At 47.3% G+C, this 25,447-nt stretch overlaps 1 protein-coding gene across 2 annotated transcripts in view; it reads left to right on the top strand.

The window, feature by feature from the left end:
• LOC147689397 (vomeronasal type-2 receptor 26-like) overlaps positions 1–25,447 on the top strand; it is a 514,386-nt gene that overhangs the window by 360,318 nt on the left and 128,621 nt on the right. For both annotated transcript variants that reach the window (XM_086942198.1, XM_086942197.1), the window contains one exon: positions 21,865–21,988. In XM_086942198.1, the coding sequence (XP_086798324.1) occupies positions 21,865–21,988 (124 nt within the window). The remainder of the gene's footprint in view (positions 1–21,864; positions 21,989–25,447) is intronic.

The raw sequence follows: 25,447 nt of genomic DNA on the forward strand, positions 1-25,447 counted from the left end.
GGACAGTTGGTCCTCCTCCTCCAGTGCCCGAGGACTCCCCAAGGCGCGCCGCCACCTTCTCCTTGGCATGGCCTCGGAAGTCGTACCAGCGCTTTTTTAACTCCTCGAGGGACCTGTCCGCCACTCCCACGGAGTTCACAGTCGAGGCTATCCCCTGCCATATTCTACGCTTCTCCTGTTCAGGGACCCTCCTTGAATCTTTGCCAAACAGTCTCTCATGGTTTGCCACCACCCCCTCTATCAGGTGTTCTAGCTCCTGCTCCGAAAATTGTAATTTTCTTTTGCGCCCAGACGAGCTGCTGGTGCCAGGTGCAGGTTCCTCAGCCATTGTAGCAGGGTTGTGGTTCTGTGGTTTTCTCCTGAATAGCTGCAGCTCTCCAAATTGCTCCCTCTCTCTCAGCCTCACTGTGGAGAATGGTGGTGGGAACCGGCAGCTTCCTGGTTGTGATGTCATCACTGGGCTCGAAATGCGACTTCCCGTTTTCCCGATCTCGCGAGTTTGCGATCTCGCAAATAGCGATATCGCAAATAGCGATATCGCTATTTGCGAGCTCGCAATCCCGGCGCGAGTAGCCGAAAATAGCGATTTTTCTGCGATTATCGGTCATCGCTAACGGAATTTGCGATCGCGTGCAAATCGCTTTTTTTTATCGCAATTCTTCATGAATTCGGATTTGCGATTTCTGAATAGCGATTCGCTTTTTTTCGCTATTACAGAATCGCAAATGCCGATTTTCATGAATATGGCGGATAGTGTCCTAGAACCAGGACAAGACCAGAGGGAAACGGGTGGAGTGCACGCCGCTCGGAGAAGCCTCGTCAGGAGGACAAGAGCAGCAAGATGACCAGACTGCGTCGCAAGGAAGAAAAGAAGATGGAGAACGAGTGGCGCAACGCCACGAAGGAAAGAAAGAAGGAAAGGAATCGAAGGGCATGATGCCACCAGAAACAACAACGCCCAGGAAGATGTGAAGAGGTGTGGCAAGCCCACACACACCAGAAGAGAAGGTGACACGCGCCGCAACATCGAGCACAGGGACATACATGTCCAGGAGAACATCAGTGGCACTAGGAGAAGAACAGGCATCTACTTACAAGTCCTCTGACAACCTGTCAACTGCAGGAATGAACAGGCTGGACCATTGCCAACACCCACCTTTGGGATTGAGCGGAAGCCTGGAGGGGGAGAGCGCTCAGACGTCCTGCAGAAGGAGAACTGACCACTCCACACCAGCCCGTGGATATCCAAGGGGCAAAGGCCTCAGGGACACCGGTGGCAGAGGGTCCCGACAAGAGAGATAGATCCGTCGCCGTCTACCCTGCACATCCCAGAAAGAAGAGGAACTTGTGCGCAAAGGCAGGTGTCAACAACCACCCTCCAGGTGGAGCTACGGACTTTGTGAGGTAGTACTCTCATCGTCTCCTTCATTCACACGCAGGCTGTGGAGTTGGAGCAACGCTGCGGAAGAACACCCGGCCCAGTGGAAACCTGATGAAGAGGGCCTCCAGGATATCTCGTGGCAGGATAGCACCCGCGAGAGGGGCGTCTTAGTGAGAAGGATGTCTTTCAACCACTCCCTCCTTTGTAAAGAGAAGCCAAGCTGCTACACTAAGGAAACCAGGACTGAGTGGTAGAAAACAACATCCATCAAATCTACCATCTTGTCATATGTTTGTCGTCACCACAAGAGCGAAGCTAAAAGTCCAGAGGGGCACATCCATGGAGCACCAGGACGTCGTGCCCATGTGAACTAGTAATTCCAGCTGCAAGTTTCCAACATCGTCATCCATCAAGCAGCTGAAGAAACTTTAGTAAAATTGTGACAATGGTATATATTGTGGTCATATTTCTCCCGCAGGTTCTGACTTTTGTTCCTTTCATTTTGTTTTTAAGTTTGGGAGGAATGTATTGTCCTGCCTAACACATTCTAGTTGTTTTCTAGGTACAGCCCACACTGTACACCCACCCAACACCGGCGTTGTGAGAAGTTGGCCCGGTATATAATGCTCACTAATTCTAGTGATCACTTTGTACCATGCCAAGCAACCCTTATGATGATTGGTTGTAATTCAACCTTGTAGACCAGTTATCCTAGTGGTAACGTGGGCAAAGCAGTCTTAGGCTAAACTCTGAAAGGCATGTGAAGCCAGCTGTATTACCATACACAACCCCCTTGAATACCAAATGAAAGGGACACCACACAGATATATATTGAAAATATATATATAGATTTATTAACTATGAAATCCCCTGGACTCTTTATGAGCACAGAAGCACAAGCGTTAAATAACAAGACAGTTTAAAATACACGAAAGTTGCACAATATGGATGAGCCCTAGGGACCACCTAAACCATATACTAAGAAAGTGGTATAAGAGATACCAATCAGAACGGAAACAGGCTTAGGGCCTTGGGAATCGCTGGAGCTATTCGAGACTAGCAGTGATTAAGTCGGGAAAGGCCCGCGGGACTCGGGTGCAGTGTCTAAAGTGCACGCACTTTCCAATGTAAAGTCTATGGTGCGTAAAAAGTACAAAGTTAGTTAGTTTGGAACCTTCCGAGTGACCTAGAATGCTGAAACTTAAGACACAGGCCCTTGAGATGTGTACCAGTGTAGGAACACTGGCGGAGCTGAGTTACCTCACCCACAGGAAGCGGGTGCACAGGGTCGAAGTAGTGTCGGGTTTCGTCACGCTGGTCGATGGTGCTTGGAGCTGAAGATGCTGCAGGCGGCTCGATGTGAAGAGTTCCGGTGGATCCAAGGGTGGATCTGAAGATGTGAAGACCTGAAAGCAGAGGGGACAATGTTCAAAGTCACTAGCCAGTGACTACCGTGGAACCAGATTGGAACCAGGCGATGTCAGGTGCAAACAGGCGTTGAAGTGTAGCTTCTCTCTGCAGCCACGTAGACACCGGGGGTTGAGGGCGTCCAGGAGTCGGTCACGAGCTGTCCCACGCAGGCTTTTCGCTGTTGGCGGTGTCGGCAACTTGATTGTAGCAAACAGGCCTTGGCTAATGCAAGCCACGCAGGAATAAAGAAAGGCTTGTTACTCGGACCAGCAAGGTCAGAGCCGGGGCTCCTTTTTACAGGAGCTAGGGCAAGTCTGGAGCAACCAGACCCGCAGTGTAGTTTGTAGTTGTAGTCGCCAAGATGGCCGCTGACCACGTGGCTAGTGGCCGGGATGGCTCGTCGAGTGGCACAATGCAAAAGGGCCCCACGCAGATCCTGGAGATGCTGGGGGCTGATCTTCGGTGCAAGGGCTGCTCGGTGGCGGGGGTTCTCAGTCCCCAAAGCACAACGTCGAGGGTGCCTCGGTTGCTGCGCTGTCAGCTTTTCGGGTGTCTTCCAAGATGGCCGGTCCCACGTCTCTCTTTGCAGGGACTGTGGATCGGGCTCTGAGAAGTCTGGGAGTCTGGGTCTTGTCAGGCTCTGGGCTCGGGCTCTGGCGGGAGGTGGCGGCAAAGCAGACGTTGAGTTGCTGGTTGGTGCCTGTGTTCACAGGGTGGCCACTCCTAGGCCACAAGGGAGATTCTCTTCAGTCTTCTGAGCAGCAGAATGTCGAAGTCCAGTCTTCTTCTTTGTTTAAAGTTGATTTAGGATGATCTGCTGTGCAATGGCACTGCTCCCACTCTTATTCCCAATCTGAGGGGTGGATCACCTACTAGGTCCCTCCTCTGGGAGGAACCATGAAGGGGGGTGGTTACACCCCCTTTCCTTTGTCCAGCTCCTCGCCAGGCCTGGGTCTGGAAAGTCCCAGGACCGGTTTGGACTGGCTTATGCACGGGGACACCTTTGTGTGCCCCGGGCATGTCTGATTCTATTCAGCCCTGTCCTACCCAATACACAAAACCCTGTCTGGGGTGGTGCTCGCACCTCCCAAGGCAGGAAACCCTTTGTCCAAGCCTCCCTCGCTGGAAGGACTCCCAGCAGCAGGAGGTCAGACTCGTGTCTGTGGTGGCAGCATCCATTTTGTGATGCTGAGGCTCTGGTTAACTTTAACCGGGGTTAAGGCTACACACATGTCGTGTCCCTCTAGAAGGGTGGAATGCTATCCCCGTCGACAGAACTGTTGAGGGGATAGTATTCCAATTCGTATGACACCTTACTCGACATGTTTTGATAAAGCCAAACCAAGGATAGCATATAACCGCGAGGATTATAATGCACTTAAGAGTATATGGTATGGCAATATCCTGGAACAGCTTAGGGAGTGGTTCCCGACAGCTGCAGACGGGCTCAGCTCATGCTAGCGCACCATCTCACATATTTCCAAGCACTCTGCCTCTAGGATTGATGAGGCCTTCCATAGGAGTGGCTGATAGGAACATATGTGTCCAGTTTAAGGGTAGATATAGGGATACTATACCTAAGCAAGAGGTGATTACACCAACTTGCCCCAGCTGAGTGATCAGCCAGTTGTGTCAAATATGGAGGCCAGGCCAGGGGTGGCACAATACATGCTGCAGCCCCTGGTAGGCCTTGGAAACACCTATGCCCTGGGTACCTAGGGTACACTGTTACAGGGGCCAATAAGGTGAACCAGTTCCAATTCGTAATGCACCTAAAATGCATTGGTAGTAATTTAGAGAGAGAACAGCAGGCTGTGGGTCTGATTACCAGGCCCACATGCATATTCTTTCTGCACTTGTTTCATCCTCCCAGCAAGGAAAGTAACCGATGATGAGAAGTGGGTATACCGGTGATTTACCAAACCGGGAACCCCCTCGGGTGTTACGTCCGTGAGGCACTTTCCTTGCTTTCTCACATTTTTTCTTTCTGTGGGTGATCCTGTACACATCTACATTGTTATATCTTAAGGCATGTCCGGACCTGTAACACAGCACTGGTTAAATTTAACTTTTTCTTGGTGAGCCAATATGAGGTGTGGCCCCATTGGTTACAGAGTTTGAGATTCAAACCATGCAGGCTGAATAGGGCTTGTTGTTTCATATTCGTTGAGTGGGGGGCTGCCCTATATAGCCTTTCTTCCCCCTTACATCCTTCTTTGATTGATTGTGTCAAATATGGAGGCCAGGCCAGGGGTGGCACAATACATGCTGCAGCCCCTGGTAGGCCTTGGAAACACCTATGCCCTGGGTACCTAGGGTACACTGTTACAGGGGCCAATAAGGTGAACCAGTTCCAATTTGTAATGCACCTAAAGTGCATTGGTAGTAATTTAGAGAGAGAACAGCAGGCTGTGGGTCTGATTAGCAGGCCCACAGCCACATTAAGTCATAAACCAGTGAAGCAAAAAGCAAAAATTTGGGGTGACCATAGGATAGCAGACCCTACTCTCCTACACAACCCCCCCAAACGCAGGGACATTAGACTAGCCTTGACCAGTTGTGTCTTCATGTTCTAAGTGGAAGTACCTGGAGAGACCATCTGCGTTGCCATGGTCAGTCCCTGGGCGGTGCTCCACTGTAAAGTCCATCCCCTGTAGGGAAATGGACCACCTGAGTAGTTTGGGGTTTTCACCCTTCATCTGATTAAGCCATAAGAGGGGCTTATGGTCGGTCTGAATCTTGAAGTGAGTGCCAAATAAGTATGGTCTCAACTTCTTCAGGGCCCACACCACAGCAAAGGCCTCCCTCTCAATAGCTGACCAACGTTTCTCTCTGGGGGTCAGCCTTCTGCTAATAAAAGCAATGGGCTGGTCCTGACCATCTACATTAAGCTGTGAAAGCACTGCTCCCACTCCCAATTCAGAAGCATCTGTTTGGACAATGAACTCTCTTGAGTAGTCAGGACTCTTCAGGATAGGTGCAGAGCACATGGCCTTCTTCAGGTCATCAAAAGCCTTTTGACAGTTTTCTGTCCACTGAACCTTTTTGGGCATCTTCTTAGATGTCAGATCATTAAGAGGAGTCACAATGGACCCATAGTTCTTAACAAACTTCCTGTAGTACCCAGTCTGGCCCAAGAAAGCTCTGACCTGAGTCTGGGTAGTTGGAGGGGACCAGTCCTTTATGGTCTGGATCTTACTCTCCAGGGGTTGAACTTGGCCTCCACCTACAAGGTGGCCCAGGTATACAACCTTGCTCTGCCCTATCTGGCACTTTGTTGCCTTGATAGTGAGGCCTGCCTTTTGCAGAGCCTCAAGCACTTCCTTCAGGTGGACCAGGTGATCCTCCCAGGTGGAGCTAAAGACAGCAATATCATCCAGATAAGCTGCACAAAAGTCATCCAACCCAGTGAGGACTTGATTCACCAACCTTTGGAAGGTGGCAGGTGCATTTTTCAAACCAAAGGGCATTACCACAAATTGATAATGCCCACTAGGGGTAGAAAATGCTGTCTTGGCTTTAGACTCCTCAGCTAACCTGATTTGCCAGTAGCCAGCTGTCAAGTCAAATGTGCTCAAATATTTGGCAGAAGCCAACTTGTCAATGAGCTCATCTGCCCTTGGAATAGGATGTGCATCTGTCCTGGTGACAGCATTGAGTCCTCTGTAATCCACACAGAACCTCATCTCTCTCTTGCCATCTTTGGTGTGAGGTTTGGGGACCAGAACCACTGGGCTAGCCCAGGGGCTCTCTGAAGGCTCAATGACACCTAATTCCAGCATCTTTTGCACCTCAGTCTTTATACAGTCCCTGACGTGGTCAGGTTGCCTGTAAATCTTGCTCTTTACAGGAAGACTGTCACCAGTGTCCACCACATGGGTACACCAGTTAGTCTGACTGGGTGTCAATGAGAACATATGCCTGTATGCCTGTAGAAGTTGTCTGCAGTCATGTTGCTGATGTTCAGTGAGACTGCCACCTAAGGCCACACCATCAACTGAGCCATCCTCAGGGTTCTGAGTGAGCAGGTCTGGGAGAGGGTCACTCTCTTCCTCCTGTCCCTCATCTGTAGCCATGAGCAAGCCCATGTCTTCCCTGTTGACATATGCCTTTAGTCTGTTAACATGGAGCACCCTGTGGGGGCTCCTGGGAGTTCCTAGGTCCACCAAGTAGGTAACCTCCCTTCTTTTCCAGAATTGTATGGGGTCCAGACCATTTGTCTTGGAGTGCTGCTGGGGCCACTGGCTCCAACACCCATACCTTCTGTCCAGGCTGAAACTCAACCAGGACAGCCTTTTGGTCATGCCAAGCTTTCTGTAATTCTTGGCTAGCCTCAAGGTTTTTGGATGCCTTTTCCATGTACTCTGCCATCCTGGAGCGGAGACCAAGTACATAGTCCACTATGTCTTGCTTAGGCTTTTTGAGAGGTAACTCCCATCCTTCCTTCACCAGACACAGGGGTCCTCTTACAGGGTGCCCAAACAACAATTCAAAGGAGCTGAAGCCAACCTCCTTTTGAGGGACCTCTCTGTAAGCAAACAAAAGGCAGGGCAGTAGGATGTCCCATCTTCGCCTGAGCTTTTCAGGTAATCCTTTGATCATGCCCTTTAGAGTCTTGTTAAATCTCTCAACAAGCCCATTACATTGTGGATGATAAGGAGTGGTGAACTTGTAGTTGACACCACATTCCTTCCACATAGCTGTCAAATATCCTGACATGAAGTTGGCACCTCTATCAGATATTACCTCCTTAGGAAACCCCACTCTGGAGAAAACTCCAAGTAAGGCCCTGGCCACAACAGGAGCTGTTGTGGTCCTAAGTGGAATTGCCTCTGGGTACCTGGTGGCATGGTCCACCACCACCAGTATGAATCTGCGCCCAGATGCTGTAGGGGGATCCATTGGACCTACAATATCAATCCCCACTCTTTCAAAGGGAACCCCCACCACAGGTAGTGGTATCAGGGGGGCCTTTGTTGTTCCACCTGCTTTACCACTGGCTTGGCAGGTTTCACAGGAGCGACAAAACTCCTTGGTGTCTTCAGACATGTGGGGCCAGTGAAAGTGAGGGACAAGCCTGTCCCAGGTCTTATTCTGGCCTAAGTGTCCTGCTAAAGGAATATCATGGGCTAAGGCGAGAAGGAAACCCCTAAATTGCAGAGGTATAACCAACCTCCTGGTTGCACCAGGCTTGGGGTCTCTACCCTCTGTGTAAAGGAGTCCTTCATCCCAATAAACTTTATGGGCACCTTGCGCATTCCCAGCAGCCTCAGCAGCAGCCTGCTGTCTGAGGGGTTCAAGAGAAGGACAGGTTAACTGAGCCTGCCCCAAGTCTGCCCTAGAAGGTCCCCCTGTCCCCAGAAACTCAACCTGATCAGGTTCAAGTTCTTCAGAGACAGTTCCTTCAGGGGTCTCAAGACCAGCTTCCTGTGAAGCTTGATCCTCACTTGCAGGCAGTTGGGAAGGCACAGCCTTAACCCTCCTGTTCTTCTTCTTGGAAGGTGCTTGGTCCATTGTTCCAGGATCCAAGACCTGAGGTTCAGAGAGGCACTTTTTGGCCTGTGACCTGGTCACAGCAAGGACATGTGATGATATCCCTAACATCTCTGCATGAGTCCTGTACTCAACTTCTGACCATCGAAAGTTCTCCAGGTCATTGCCCAACAAACATTCAACTGGGAGATCAGCACTAACCACAACTCTTTTTAGGCCAGTTACCCCTCCCCAGGAAAAGTTAACAAGTGCCACACTATGTGTAGTAGTGACATTGCTGGCATTGGTCACCAGGTAATTATCACCTGGCATGTATTGTCCAGGGTCCACAACGTTAGGTGTCACCATTGTGACACTGGCACATGTGTCCCTGTAAGCTTGAGCCACTTTGTTATTAATCAAAGGCGTCTGTCTGTATTTGCCCAGGTTACTGGGACTGATGTCAGGGGTCAAATCTATGTCCCCTTCACAAATCAGAACAGCCTGTGTAAGGGTTCTGACTAGGTCAGAATCTCCTTCAGTTCCCAAGGTGATACCCACTACCCCCTTGGTTTGTGGACCAGCACTGCTAGCTGTACTAGTGGGTGCAGTTGCCTTAGGGGCTGCAGTGCTGGGGGCTCCACCCTTTTTACACTCACTTGTCCAGTGAGAGGTGGTTTTACAAGTTTTACACCAGGGTTTCTTCTGACCTTCTTTCTTCTTCTTCTTGGAAGTTTGGGACCCACCCTCTGTATCAGTTTGGGGCCCTGTTGAAGACTTCTGGTCTTTAGTTTTCTGCTCCCCACCCTTCTGGTCTGTTTTCTTCTGGTCACCACCCTGGTTCTGGTTCTGGTTCTGGTTCTTTTGCTTAACTCTGGTTCTTACCCATTTATCTGCCCTCTTTCCCAATTCTTGGGGAGAGGTCAAATCTGAGTCAACCAAATGTTGATGCAACTGCTGGTTCTGACAATTATTTAAAATGTGTTCTCTCATCAGCAAATTATACAATTCTTCATAGTCTGTAACCTTGCTTCCCAGCAACCATTCCTCCAGAGCCTTAGTGGCACACTCAACAAATTCAGACCAGTCCTGAGTCTGTGTCTTCTGGGTATCTCTGAACATTAACCTGTACTGTTCAGTGGTTAAGCCTAACCCATCAATCAGAGCACTCTTCAGGACCAGGTAGTTTCTTGAATCCCCATCACTAACTGTGAGGAGTCTGTCTTGGCCTCTACCTTCAAAGGAGAGCCACAAGATTGCTGCCCACTGCTCCTGAGAGATCTGCTGTACTCTGCAGGCTCTCTCCATTGCAGCTATCCGTTTATGGATATCATTCCCAGCTTTGTAGGGGGGCACAATCTTACTCAGGTTTCTGTTATCAAAAGACCTGTCTTTATCCTTGTGGATATTGCTGCCACCAGTGGGTTCTATTACCCCACTCTCTCTAGGCTGTCTTGCTCTAGCAAGTTTCTCTTGGGCCAGGGCAACCTCTAACTCTTGTCTCTGGATCCTCAATTCAGCCTCTCTCATTTTGGCCTCATGTTCCCTTACATAACATAACATAACATGTGTATTTGTAAAGCGCACGTTCACCCAGCGGTTTCTTGGCGCTGAATAACAGATGTTTATTGTTACCCAACTCAATGGTACTCATTTTATCGACCTCAGATGGATGAAAGGCTGAGTGGACCCGCCGGGATTTGAACCTGTGACCATGAGGTCGAACACAGGCCCCTGCAGTGGACGCATTAGTCCACTGAGCCACCAGACCCGCCTTCTCTGAGGGCTAGTCATCTCCCTTCTGGAGTGACCATGAGAACCTCTAGAAGCATGGGAGTTGTTAGAGTCACCTGAGTGAGTCCTTCTCCTCCTAGGCTTCTGGTTAAGTCCACCTGGGGGTCTGAATGGGTTGTTACCTGATTCAGTCCCAAATAGGCTTAAGTTAGCCTGGTTCAGTCTACTGACCAGCACCTGACTATTTCTGTCATCATCTGACTCACTGCTCTCCCTTCTGTCTCTTCTTCCTCTTCCTCCTCCTCATCTACCTGAGGAGCTCCAGTGATGGGGGCTTCCTCATCTACTAGGATGATAGGGACAGGGGTTTCTACAGTGTCATCCTCAGAAGGATGGCCTCCTTCAGCATCCCCTGTGGGGTCCGCCTTAGAGGTCTTTAGAGTCTCAGACTGATCCAAGATCTCTCTTAGGTGGTCTGTGGTAGGGGAAGGCCCTGTCCTCAGACCCCTTAAGACACAAAGCTGTCTTAATTCCTTAAAGGAAAAAATAGCAAATTTGGATGGTGCCCTTGGAGGGTCACTCTCAACAGGGATGTTCCCAGTGGAACCCTCTGCTCCAGACATTGCTCTAGTGTGGGTGGATGTGTTGCAATCTACCTACACTGGTGTTTACCTACTAAACCTATCTAGTAGTTGTAGTCAGGGTGTGCTACTCCCTTTGCTCTACAACAACTAAGTTCAGTAGAACTTAAGTATACTAGTCTTGTTTTATATGTACCTAGCAGGTACCTGTATGATCTTTCAAATGATAATCTCAAAGATTGTAATGGTAAAACAACAGCAAGCTCAGATCCCAATCCGCTGCTCACCAATGTGAGAAGTTGGCCTGGTATATAATCCTCACTAATTCTAGTGATCACTTTGTACCATGCCAAGCAACCCTTATGATGATTGGTTGTAATTCAACCTTGTAGACCAGTTGTCCTAGTGGTAACGTGGACAAAGCAGTCTTAGGCTAAACTCTGAAAGGCATGTGAAGCCAGCTGTATTACCATACACAACCCCCTTGAATACCAAATGAAAGGGACACCACACAGATATATATTGAAAATATATATATAGATTTATTAACTATAAAATCCCCTGGACTCTTTATGAGCACAGAAGCACAAGCGTTAAATCACAAGACAGTTTAAAATACACGAAAGTTGTACAATATGGATGAGCCCTAGGGGCCACCTAAACCATATACTAAGAAAGTGGTATAAGAGATACCAATCAGAACGGAAACAGGCCTAGGGCCTTGGGAATCGCTGGAGCTATTCGAGACTAGCAGTGATTAAGTCGGGAAAGGCCCGCGGGACTCGGGTGCAGTGTCTAAAGTGCACGCACTTTCCAATGTAAAGCATATGGTGCGTAAAAAGTACAAAGTTAGTTAGTTTGGAACCTTCCGAGTGACCTAGAACGCTGAAACTTAAGACACAGGCCCTTGAGATGTGTACCAGTGTAGGAACACTGGCGGAGCTGAGATACCTCACCCACAGGAAGCGGGTGCACAGGGTCGAAGTAGTGTCGGGTTTCGTCACGCTGGTCGATGGTGCTTGGAGCTGAAGATGCTGCAGGCGGCTCGATGTGAAGAGTTCCGGTGGATCCAAGGGTGGATCTGAAGATGTGAAGACCTGAAAGCAGAGGGGACAATGTTCAAAGTCACTAGCCAGTGACTACCGTGGAACCAGATTGGAACCAGGCGATGTCGGGTGCAAACAGGCGTTGAGGTGTAGCTTCTCTCTGCAGCCACGTGGACACCGGGGATCGAGGACGTCCAGGAGTTGGTCACGAGCTGTCCCACGCAGGCTTCTCGCTGTTGGCGGTGTCGGCAACTTGATTGTAGCAAACAGGCCTTGGCTAATGCAAGCCAAGCAGGAATAAAGAAAGGCTTGTTACTCGGACCAGCAAGGTCAGAGCCGGGGCTCCTTTTTACAGGAGCTAGGGAAAGTCTGGAGCAACCAGACCCGCAGTGTAGTTTGTAGTTGTAGTCGCCAAGATGGCCGCTGACCACGTGGCTAGTGGCCGGGATGGCGCGTCGAGTGGCACAATGCAAAAGGGCCCCACGCAGATCGTGAAGATGCTGGGGGGCTGATCTTCAGTGCAAGGGCTGCTCGGTGGCGGGGGTTCTCAGTCCCCAAAGCACAACATCGAGGGTGCCTCGGTTGCTGCGCTGTCAGCTTTTCGGGTGTCTTCCAAGATGGCCGGTCCCACGTCTCTCGGTGCCTCCACGGGTCCCTTCTTTGCAGGGACTGTGGATCGGGCTCTGAGAAGTCTGGGAGTCTGGGTCTTGTCAGGCTCTGGGCTCGGGCTCCGGCGGGAGGCGGCGGCAAAGCAGACATTGAGTTGCTGGTTGGTGCCTGTGTTCACAGGGTGGCCACTCCTAGGCCACAAGGGAGATTCTCTTCAGTCTTCTGAGCAGCAGAATGTCGAAGTCCAGTCTTCTTCTTTGTTTAAAGTTGGTTCAGGATGATCTGCTGTGCAATTGCACTGCTCCCACTCTTATTCCCAATCTGAGGGATGGATCACCTACTAGGTCCCTCCTCTGGGAGGAACCATGAAGGGGGGCGGTTACACCTCCTTTCCTTTGTCCAGCTCCTCGCCAGGCCTGGGTCTGGAAAGTCCCAGGACCGGTTTGGACTGGCTTATGCACGGGGACACCTTTGTGTGCCCCGGGCATGTCTGATTCTATTCAGCCCTGTCCTACCCAATACACAAAACCCTGTCTGGGGTGGTGCTCGCACCTCCCAAGGCAGGAAACCCTTTGTCCAAGCCTCCCTCGCTGGAAGGACTCCCAGCAGCAGGAGGTCAGACTCGTGTCTGTGGTGGCAGCATCCATTTTGTGATGCTGAGGCTCTGGTTAACTTTAACCGGGGTTAAGGCTACACACATGTCGTGTCCCTCTAGAAGGGTGGAATGCTATCCCTGTCGATAGAACTGTCGAGGGGATAGTATTCCAATTCGTATGACACCTTACTCGACATGTTTTGATAAAGCCAAACCAAAGATAGCATATAACCGCGAGGATTATAATGCACTTAAGAGTATATGGTATGGCAATATCCCGAAACAGCTTAGGGAGTGGTTCCCGACAGCTGCAGACGGGCTCAGCTCATGCTAGCGCACCATCTCACATATTTCCAAGCACTCTGCCTCTAGGATTGATGAGGCCTTCCATAGGAGTGGCTGATAGGAACATATGTGTCCAGTTTAAGGGTAGACATAGGGATACTATACCTAAGCAAGAGGTGATTACACCAACTTGCCCCAGCTGAGTGATCAGCCAGTTGTGTCAAATATGGAGGCCAGGCCAGGGGTGGCACAATACATGCTGCAGCCCCTGGTAGGCCTTGGAAACACCTATGCCCTGGGTACCTAGGGTACACTGTTACAGGGGCCAATAAGGTGAACCAGTTCCAATTCGTAATGCACCTAAAGTGCATTGGTAGTAATTTAGAGAGAGAACAGCAGGCTGTGGGTCTGATTAGCAGGCCCACAGCCACATTAAGTCATAAACCAGTGAAGCAAAAAGCAAAAATTTGGGGTGACCATAGGATAGCAGACCCTACTCTCCTACAGGCGTCACGAGTCAGGTGACCCGGTCAATAAAGAGGGCCGAGCGCACGTGCTCGAGGCCCATTAACCAGCCCTCTATCTGTGTGTCCGTGTCCAGTTACTTTCAGCATGTGGGACTAGTGCCCGACATAACATTTACATTACACATTTAGGCACGGGGAGATTAAATGATTCGCCCAGAATCACAGGATGTGGACGCGACCCCGCGCCTCGAACCCTGGTCTCCAGCACCAAAGTCGGCAAGTCAAAGACAAATGCGTGGGGTGCCGCGCAGGAAATAAGGGGAGCCTTTCCGACCAGGCCCTAGGGGCCTATCCATCACCAAATTTCGACTCTCTTCACCCCCCTACTACTGGCCGCAACTGGTGATGCGTTACGTTTACTGTGCGATTGTGGTGAACAAAAAAGGGTTTGAGGCCTTGTTGATAGTGTGTATATAACTGTTCATTAATCTAGAATTGGCTTTTATTTATTGATACTTCGATATGCAACTCCTGCTGTTGTGGTATGTTTACAGAATGGCAGAGTTAGGTTTGAAACCTCCAGGTGACAGGTTGCTAGGGAGAGCGAAGGATATAAACACTTACATTTTTTAGAAGAACACATATATATCTTTTAGTTTTTGTAAAAAGACAAAGCTGATGAGTTCAAATGCCTGGGCTCCAAGGGCTACCTCCTATCCACTTTTAAAAACTATGGAAAATCCAAAACAAAGCAGGTTATTCTTCACAACTGATTTCCGGCAATTTTCAAGCCCTCAAAATACAAAACCTGCATTATATTTTTAGACAGCTCAAATCTTGTCGGGTGAGTATGTTACAGCCAATTGAGGATGGGAAGTTGTAACGCCTTTTACTGCAACAGCACAAGGACATCAAGTATTCAAGCTCACATGCTAACAGATAAATTGTAGTTTCATGACATGAATGGACATGTCTATTTAATGTGTTACTGTGGTCCCCAGTATAATATATACATATAGACTCAAAAGCTGTGCCTCGCTCTTTCCACTCTTATGTCTCTAAACTGGTGTGATACTGAATATGTACTTCTTGTAAAGATATTAAATTCATTTCGCCAGGAATAATGTACCACTCTAAATACATGTACGATATGACTCTTTGCTTCAACCCTTATGTTCGTACTTCCTGATTGCAAGAGCTATGATTTTTCCAATGGTCCTGTTAAGGCAGATGAGTGGTAGATAAGATGCGAGTCCAGCATTTAAACCCCCGTAGCGCTGTTAAAGAAGATGAGTGCTAGAGAGGTATGAGAGAAGCGTTTCATGTGCTCAACAGTATCCAGAAGGCATACAGTCAGTCAATCCTTTGAACCCAAACAGTGCTTTTAAGCAAACGAGATTAGAGGGGAGTCAGACAAGATTTTGACAGTAGATAGGAGGTTACGTTGCAGTGATATAATTTGCCTACCAGGGGTTTGTGATGCCACTAGTCAATTGTAATAAATAATTACAAGGGGCTAGGGGCTAGTAATTTTCTGAATACTAATATGGTGGATTATGTTAATCCGGTGGATTGTATTTGGTATTTAGAGTTTTCTCGAGAAATTGGGGGTTTCCAGTTCCTTTAAAAAATATAAATAGGCCCAAAAATGCCCTTCATAGAAAGGCCTGTGTCACTGTGGTTTCTCTCTGTAGTTGTAGGTCTGCCGATCATGGATATTGCTATTTTACTGTTAGCCTTATGCCATGTGTGCTACACGGAATCCTGGGAACCCCAGTGTGGTGCCAGCACCGAGCACCACCTGCTCAGCATAGAAATGGCCATATGCACAACATTCCTGCAATAAAGCAAGTCAGCATATGCATGTGCAGTTTTAGAAGTGTCTGAGTGTCTGATTCTACACGAGAACAGATGCTGCCATCTAGTCGGTGCACCAGTTTACTGGTGTGGATTCTGCTAACTAGGTGGACCCTCGTTGGTAAATATTTGACTGGTTGATGTGTGAGGAATTGATGAATTGAAGCCCGTTGATGCTTTTTAACCCCTCCCTTGCTCATGACGAGCTCAGCTCGTCATGAGCCACGGTGCTCCGGTGCTCATGACGAGCTGAGCTCGTCATGGCCCGTGGAACGCTCGCACGCTGGGCTAATTCCCCTGCTGTGCTGTGCGTTCCATTAAACGGGCGTGGTCATCATGTGCACCGGAGCACAGTGGCTCATGACGAGCTCAGCTCGTCATGAGCATGGGGGTGCTGTGCGCGCCCCCCGCTCCCAGCACAGCAGGGGAATAGCCCCAGCAGCCAAGGGGTTAATAATTAGATATTTTCATGATTCACTTCTGTGTGTGTGGGGCTTTAAGTGGGATGAAAAAAACGATGTAATTATGAGCGTGGCTTGCAACTGTTAAGCTAAAAATCTGTGCTTAGCATAGTGTGCTGCCCCACTGGTATTGTGCTTCTTCTGTCATTGCCTCTGGATATATAATACGAGTGGCATTAGACCTACAGCCAGCCAGGACTATAGGCTTTGTCAATGGTTGTAAGTTGCATAAGATAAATAAGAACAAACTGCAGCATTTTCATTACTATATATGCAATGAAAACATAGGTGGTTCAGAGATGCGCTACAGGTGGAAAACACTTAGAGGGCCTGTTCCGTGGGTTGTATGTGCTTGGCTTGGGGGTCATTTTGCAAGCAGATCAGTTTGAGGATTGGTCCCATTTTTGATTTGATTCTAATGTTTTCTTCACACTTGTGCTTCAAAATGCTATATTTGGATCCACCTTTTTTCAACAATTTGCAGTAAATATGTGGTGTAAAACCCATTTAAATCCAATTTTTTCAAAATTTTCTTGCGGGGGAGAAGCCCCCGCACCCTCCTTTTGCAGTTTGGGTCGCTCACTTCGCTCACTCGCCTATTACATTAGGGTACAACATATTTCGCCCCACCACTTGCAAAATACACCAGCGGCCACTGAATTCTCATAAATATTGTGCTTTATTAGCCAACTACTGCAACACTAGAGTTAAAGCAGAGGCTATTCCAATATCGGATGATGAGTGAATGCAGCACATTTTCCAATGACATGCCATTCATTTAAGCAGGAGAGACCAGTTTGTCCTTAGTGTTGAAGCAGACTCACTGGAAATATATGGGCACCTTCCTATGAGGAGATTGAGGGATTAATTAAGAGTGCAAGAACTTCAGGTGCAACTGGCCCTGAAGAACTCCTGATAGCACACATTAAACAGGAAGCCGCCTTATAGGAAATGTCTTTATGTCCACTGTTCAACTACTGCTATCTGTCCGACGATAGTCCATCTTCTTGAAAGGGAAGTATTGTGGTACCCTTATGTTAAAATTATTTAAAAGCCTCTTCTGCCAGCTACAGACAAATCACCCTCCTGGATGTGACCGGCAAAATATTTCCAAAAGTATACTACTTCACCTTCAGGAATAGGCATTTAGAAAAAACCTCATACCTGCTGAGTAGGCTAGCTTTCGTAAGAATTGTGATACCCATATAATTATCTCAGCCCTCCAAACCCCGATTGAACAGTATCCCTTGGCTTGGGGCAGGCTCACGTATTCTGCTTTCATTGATTTCCCCACAGCGTTCAACAGGGTTGATCGAGGGAAACTGTTGAGAAAACTGTCTGCACTAGGGATTCCTGCTCATCGTCGAGGTTAATAATTGACTTGCACTCTTCTACATGGACTCAGGCCCTGATGGGAGGGAAATAAGGTTTTTCCAGTGAAGTGGTGACACATAATGGTCTAAAGCAGAGGTACCTGCTTATGCCTCTTCTTTCCTCACTCTTCACTTATGATTTGACTCATGGAGTTGGTCAGACAAAGGTGGATCCACCTAAATTAGGTTTAATGAATGTTGGTTCATTGTATTCACCACTGTTATTGCATGTTTACACCCAATAAGGTTGTAAATATTCTCAGCGAATGACATTTTGTATTAGATCTGTTAATTACACAGTTTTTGTTTTTCTGAGGGATACCTTTGTAAGGATAAACCAATTTATCTTTCAACAACAGTGGTATGTTTTTCTTTTTTGCTTTAATTTTGTTGCATTGAGGATGAGGATGAATTGCTCTATTCTCTATATGGAACTCTGTTGAGTTCAATATTACAATAAATAAGAATTTAACTGTATTACAAATGCCTATTATTAATATTTTGGCAGATCATCTTTGTCACATATCCCTCCAAGCACTTGTTCTGTGACTGTCACAAGTACAAAATACATTGTACACACTATTCAACAAGTTCACCCTTGTATTTGGAAGAAGAAATGATTTTTGGGGATTCCTAAACATTTTCAGAAGTACTCGTAGAAAGCGAATGTTCAACTAATGCTGAGAACCACTTCCTCGGCATTATCACTAATATTGGAGTTGTTTCCTGCACACTTGTACTCTGGGAGTGGATTTACTCCTGCTGATGACTGATCTAAATCTCCACCATTTAAAAGGTGGAATTGAGTCGGCAAAATCTTGTCAATGTCCACAAACAAGTATGCTTAATCTGAAGAAAATCTTATTTTTAATGTAATTTTACACAATCAAATAGGTCGGAGGATTGTACAACCTGGGTAGCCTGCTTTGTGCACCCAGTCTCTTTACCTCATTGTCCTCAGAACTCCTGGCTCTGTATTAATAGGGCATGTACCTTGTGTCTCTTCCTCCACAAGCCCCTCGCTCTGTAATACCATGTACCCTTTGGTATTTCCTCCCTGGATCTCTCACCAGAAGTTATCACATGTCTCCTACAACTCACACTTCCTAGATCCCTTGCACTGATTCAGTGACATGTACCCTACATGTCTCCCTACAAGTATCGCTCACACTGATCCGATCACATGTGCCCTGCATCTCTTCTTCCCTGATCCCTTATATTGATGCTATGACTAAGTATGGGTGAGTTTTGCAAATCAGCGGCTCGTGAATTCGCGTGAAATCGCAAAAAAATCTGCGAATTTGCGGATTTCCCAGCGAAATCGCGGATTTTTTTGCGATTTTGCACCACCGCTAGTGTGTGTGGGGGGGCAAACGGGCGGGTTTCTATGCGAGTTCACATGCCTCTTGTGTGTATAAAAGGAAAGGCACCGATCAGAGCAGCAGATCCGTGGAGAAAGAAGCTCATGGTCACAGGAACTGCAAGGGGATAGAGCTTGTGAAAGTCAAGGATGCAAAGGCCTCCATCAAGCATCATAGCTAATTTTCGACGGTAGATATGGGGAGAACACACACCTGCTAAGCCTTCGACAAAGCGCACATTTGTTTTGGGCTGATTAACTTTTCCATCGCGCTGAAGGGCGCAGGGGTCCCTCGAGTGAGCTGTCCATCATAGTGGCTACAGGGCGGGAAGACGGTGCACACCACTAGTGTGTGTGGGGGGGCAGGGGCAAACGGGCGGGTTTCTATGCGAGTTCACATGCCTCTTGTGTGTATAAAAAGACAGGCACTGATCAGAGCAGCAGATCCTGGGAGAAAGAAGCTCGTAGTCACAGGAACTGCACGGGGATAGAGCTCGTGAAAATCAAGGATGCAAAGGCCTCCATCAAGCATCATAGCTAATTTTCGACGGTAGATATGGGGAGAACACACACCTGCCCAGCCTGGACAAAACGCACATTTTTTTTTGGGCTGATTAACTTTGCCATCGCGCTGAAGGCCGCCGGGGTCCCTCGAGTGAGCTGTCCATCATAGTGGCTAAAGGGCGGGAAGACGGTGCAAACAACTAGTGTGTGTGGGGGGGCAGGGGCAAACGGGCGGGTTTCTATGCGAGTTCACATGCCTCTTGTGTGTATAAAAGGACAGGCACCGATCAGAGCAGCAGATCCGGGGAGAAAGAAGCTCGTGGTCACAGAAACTGCACGGGGATAGAGCTCGTGAAAATCAAGGATGCAAATGCCTCCATCAAGCATCATAGCTAATTTTCGATGGTAGATATGGGGAGAACACACACCTGCCCAGCCTGGAAAAAACACACATTTTTTTTGGGCTGATTAACTTTGCCATCGCGCTGAAGGACGCCGGGGTCCCTCGAGTGAGCTGTCCATCATAGTGGCTAAAGGGAGGGAAGACGGTGCAAACTACTAGTGTGTGTGGGGGGGGAAACGGGCGGGTTTCTATGCGAGTTCACATGCCTCTTGTGTGTATAAAAGGACAGGCACCGATCAGAGCAGCAGATCCGGGGAGAAAGAAGCTCGCGGTCACAGGAACTGCATGGGGATAGAGCTTGTGAAAGTCAAGGATGCAAAGGCCTCCATCAAGCATCATAGCTAACTATCGACGGTAGATATGGGGAGAAAACACACCTGCCCAGCCTGGACAAAACGCATAATTTTTTGGGGGCTGATTAACTTTGCCATCGCACTGAAGGGCGCCGGGGTCCCTCGAGTGAGCTGTCCATCATAGTGTGTAAAGGGCGGGAAGACGGCGCACACCAATATTGTGTGTGTGGGGGGGCAAACGGGCGAGTTTCTGTGCGAGTTCACATGCCTCTTGTGTGTATAAAAGGACAGGCACCGATCAGAGCAGCAGATCCGGGGAGAAAGAAGCTCATGGTCACAGGAACTGCACGGGGATAGAGCTCGTGAAAGTCAAGTATGCAAAGGCCTCCATAGAGCATTATAGCTAACTACCGACGGTAGATATGGGGAGAACACACACCTGTCCAGCCTGGACAAAATGCACAATTTTTTTTGGGCTGATTAACTTTGCCATCGCGCTGAAGGGCGCCGGGGTCCCTCGAGTGAGCTGTCCATCATAGTGTGTAAAGGGCGGAAGACGGTGCACACCACTAGTGTGTGTGTGTGTGGGGGGGCATACGGGCAGGCTTCTATGCGAGTTCACATGCCTCTTTTGTGTATAAAAGGACAGGCACCGATCAGAGCAGCAGATCCGGGGAGAAAGAAGCTCATGGTCACAGGAACTGCACGGGGATAGAGCTCGTGAAAGTCAAGGATGCAATGGCCTCCATCAAGCATCATAGCAAACTATCGACGGTAGATATGGGGAGAACACACACATGCCCAGCCTCGACAAAACGCACATTTTTTTTGGGCTGATTGAGGAGTTACTGAATTTGACCTTCAACTCAGGCACCTGCTTTATCTATATCTGTAAGTGCTTCCTGCAGGGGCCTCGTTGTCTACTTGTAACTATTTTCTGACCCTGCTTCGAGGGTCAGAGAATAGTTGCAAGTAGGCAAGGAGGCGCTGCTCAGGAAGCACTTACAGGGTTACAGCAGGTGCCCAAGTTGAAGTTAATTTCTTTGTAACCATTTTGTAAATGGTTACAAAGAAATTAGCTTCAACTTGGGCACCTGCTGTAACCCTGTAATTGCTTCCTGAGCAAAATTCGTCCCACTCGCGAATTCGCGGATTTTGCAGCGATTCCGAACGATTTGCGGATCGCAAAATCGCGGAAAATCCACAATTTCGCGAGCGGAACGAATTTTCCGCCCATACTTAGCTATGACATGTGCCTGCATCTCCTCCTCCAAGGATCCCTTACACACATGCAATCAGATCTGCCCTGCATCTCTTCTTCCTGGACCACTAGCACTGATGCAATCTCATGTGCCTGCATCTCCTCCTCCCTGAATCCCTCACACTGATGCAATGACATGTGCCTGCATCACTTCTTCCCTGGATTCCTCTCACACTGATTCAATACCATGTGCCTCATATCTCCTCCTCCATGGATCCCTTGCACTGATACAATCACATGTGCCCTGCATGTCCCCTGTAATGGATCCCTCACACTGATGCTATCACATGTGCCCGCTTCTCTTGCTCCAAGTATCACTCACACTGCTGTTATCTCATGTGCCCCGCATCTCTCACTCCCTCCATCCCTGGCGCGGATACTGTTACATGTGCCCCACATCTCTTCCTCAATGAATCCCTTGCACTGATGCAATCACATGAGCCCTGGATCTCTCACTCCAATGATCCCTTGCACTGATGCAAACACATGTGCCTGCATCTCTCACTCACTGGATCCCTGGCGCTGATGCTATCACATGTGCCCCGTATCTCTTCTACCAAGTAACGCTCAAACTGAAGCACTCACATGTTCCCCACATCTCTCACTCCCTGGACCAGGTGCACTGATGCTATGACAAATGCCCCTGATTTCATCCTCCTCTTATCTCCCATATGAGCATATATACAAGTTGCTTGTGTGATAATGTCACTTCGGACGTCTGCCTCTTCTCCGGTCTTTTTCTCACAAAAGCCCTTCTTCGCCTCCTCTCTAGGTCCCTCGCTCTGTGTGCAGTGAGAGCTGTCCTCCTGGGTACAGGAAGGTCCCTCTGGAGGGCCAGCCCATCTGCTGTTATGACTGTGCCCTCTGCTCAGAAGGAGAGATTACCAACAAGAGTGGTAGGTGATAAAACTCTGCATGTCTACTAATGATCCTTTCCAAAGACCCAAAGGAGAAGAATTGCACATGTACATTACTCACAAGTGTAAGATACCTTTATGAATCACTTATTTAGTTTGTATTTATTTTGTTTTCAAATATTCACTGTGGCCAGAACATGGAAATAAGGTTATTTGAACAGAATGATGCCATTATTTTAGGATCTGCCAAAGCCAGAATTAGTCCATTGTTATCAACTAAACCGCATTCTCACTCTCTCTTTCTCTCCCTGTCTATTACTCTCTGTCTACCTACTCCCAATCAGTGCTGGCTTCAGGGTAGTGTGACCGGCGTTATCGCGCCAGGTGCCAAGATCAAGGGTGCGTCCTCTGCATGGCAGGCTGTACTGATATTGGAGCAGCCTCCAGAGATCTTTGTAGGCACAGAAGTTTTCAGGGAAATTTGTAATGGCGAGATAAATATGGTTGTTAGAGCACTGCAGGGAGAGATCTGCTTATTGTATTGTCACAGTTTTGACTCATGACTAGGTAGCCTAGGGCCACATGTACTACCAACGCATTGTGTGAGGTCCTGATTGTGACATTTTGCGACTTGCAATTAGAAACTCACAAAATGCAATGTATAACAGTGTCCCAGACACTGTTTGCGAATCCCAATGGGGTTGCAATTGACCTGCCTCATCAATATTCATGAGGCAGGTTGTTATTTGCGACCCACGGGTAATGTCCTCTAATCACAGGGATGGTTGACTTCTGGGGCCAGCAGACCATCATGTCTGTGATTGATGTTTAAATAGAGCATTTTTTTTTAATTCAATGCAGCTTTTTTTCCTTAAAGGAAAACTGAATGCATTTCAAAAATAAAAAATGAATAGCTACCTTTTAATTTTTTACCAGTAGGCAGTGGTCCATGGGACCACTGCCTGCTCTTAAAAAATGTTGGCACCCACATTCGCAGCCTCCTTCACGGAGTTGTTAAATTGTGAATGTTTTGCAACTACATTCCGCTCGCAAAATATTCATACATGTCCCTGCGACTCGCTATCAGTAAGAGATGCACTTGGCATGCCTTTTCCTAATACCGGCTCGCAAACCCTATTTTGTGAGTCAGTAATAGCTGATCAATTCGCAAAATAGGGTTGGTACATGCCAAAAGGCATTTTAGCATTCGCTAACTGCCCGATTCTCTGTTAGTGACCATTTAAACTTGTCGTACATGTGCCCCTAGTGTTAATAGTTCTGCTGCAAAGGACAATGTGTGTAACCCTGGGCGTAGTTCGCGTAGTAGCGCTATGCGTAGCTACGCAAAGTGCACTGAGCACTACTCAAGCTACGCGTAGCTACGTGAACTGCTTAGCGCACTGCGCAAAATGCTGTGTGCACTGATTGCAAAGTGCTGGATTCTTGTCCGCACAGTACAATCATTGCAAACTGCATCTTGCACAGTGCAAGGGGTCGTTTTCTGCAGCTCGAGTAGATTTGTACTTGAGCGGCAGCTTTCTCAACGCAAACTTGTAGTTTCTCATTGCGAGCGGTCGCGAGCATACGCGACCACTTGCAATGAGAAACCTGACCTCCCCGCACTGAGAATCTCGCAGGGAGGTTTATTTTCCACGCTCGCGATCAGCAACTTGATGTTGCTGATCGCGAACGAGGAAAAAATATTGCTGGGATGTTATTTTGCTTGCTCGTGGTCGTCAACTTGACGCTGAGGGCCGCGAGCAAGCAAAAAATGCCCGCTACGCGACATGTTTTTGCACTGTGCTACGTGTAATTCGCATAGCACGTAGTTGCGCAAACTACGCGAGTATAGCGTAGTCATACGCCCAGGGTTAAATTTGTGACAAGCAGTACACAGATCTGTATTTTCTGCAGACAGCTTAGTGGGTTATTGATTTTGTACCAGAGGTCCTTTTATTATTTGGAGTTCATAAGTAACACTCCTTCTAATGCAGCACATTGAGCATTGATGCAGCATCAAAGTGCTGCATGTAAAGAGAAAGGCATTGATTCAGAACCTTATTGTTTATTCCCCTCAATCTTCCGGTATTCTAATAACAATCATTGTGTTGCGCTTATAGTGCAGATTTACTAAGAGTTTGTTCATGGTTGGCATCAGAAAATTGATGCAAACCTGGTGTAAAGTATTATTTTCAGGCTTACTTTCTAGTGCATATCCTGAATTAAGTTGGAGAGTTACCGTAAGTAGCATAAAGTAGCACTATGAGCTAGTTTACGCCATGGAGGTGTTCCATGGGTAGTACATGGATATTCCCATTCACTCACCCATGGATGTTGACTCTAATCCCTACCTACTAACTTCAATAGAAAGGGATAGGCATCAAACAACTATGCATCTTCAAGGCAGGTGTAAAGTTGGAGAAAATACTTCCACATTTGCATGTGTGCTGCACCATATATTAAGCATACAACGTGGGCAAATGTTAAACTTTGTCAAACATTGAATTTTGTGCTGGAAAGGTACACTTTCAGTATGCATTGGCGCAATGCAGTTAAGGTACGCCTGTACTAGAGGACAGAAAAACAACACCGTATCTTAATGACTTTGGTTGCTGCTTATGGGAAAAAAGGTTTTGCTAATTATATAGCGAAGGTGGGGGGGGGGGGTAGGGAGCAAAAAAGATTCACACCCAAAAGAGTAAGTCAGAAAGCAGTTGTAAATGCATTCCAGATCAGCCTGGATTAAGCCCAGCACCAAAAATGGCCAAGCATTGATACTTCAACAGCCCTCATCCATATTAACAGAGACAGGGACTTATAATAACACCACATAGCAAATATTGTTAAAATAAAATAATGTACCTAGAATTTTAAAACATATGTATAACTGTAATTTAATGTTAAATAAGTAATTTATTTTAAAATATTCATTTGCTTATTATGAAATAGTTAAACATTTTAAAGCTTAAAAATAAGCATATCTTCATTATTTAAAAATAATTCCATTACAATAAATTGTATAGAATATTTTGGTAATGTTACTACATACGAAATACATGTCAACATGCTATTTAAGTAGGAATTTCTAAAATAAATACAAAAATATATGTCATTTAAATTTAATATATTCAAATATTTAATTCAAAACTAAATTTTATGTACTGTAGTAGTTTTTATTTTTCTCCACTTTTAAAGTACATATATACACTTAATTTTCATTAATATTTAACACTAAAATATTTATATCATTTATTTTAAAGTTTAATAAACTTAAAATAAATGTCCTATACTTTACAATCAGGAGATCTCTGATCAGTGTTTATGACTTTGTATCAAATGTTACACTCATGAATTGAGGCTCTACCACCTTGTTTCAGGGGATAGGGATGTAGGTCCAGACTATGTAATGCATTTACACTCAGAAATGGTGAACAGCCAAAGCTAGTAAATGTACTGCACGCTGCAAGTCTAAATTTAAATGAGCAAGGCAAGAATAAA

The sequence above is a fragment of the Lissotriton vulgaris genome, chromosome 10 (assembly GCF_964263255.1).
Source record: "Lissotriton vulgaris chromosome 10, aLisVul1.2, whole genome shotgun sequence".
Lineage (NCBI taxonomy): Eukaryota > Metazoa > Chordata > Amphibia > Caudata > Salamandridae > Lissotriton > Lissotriton vulgaris.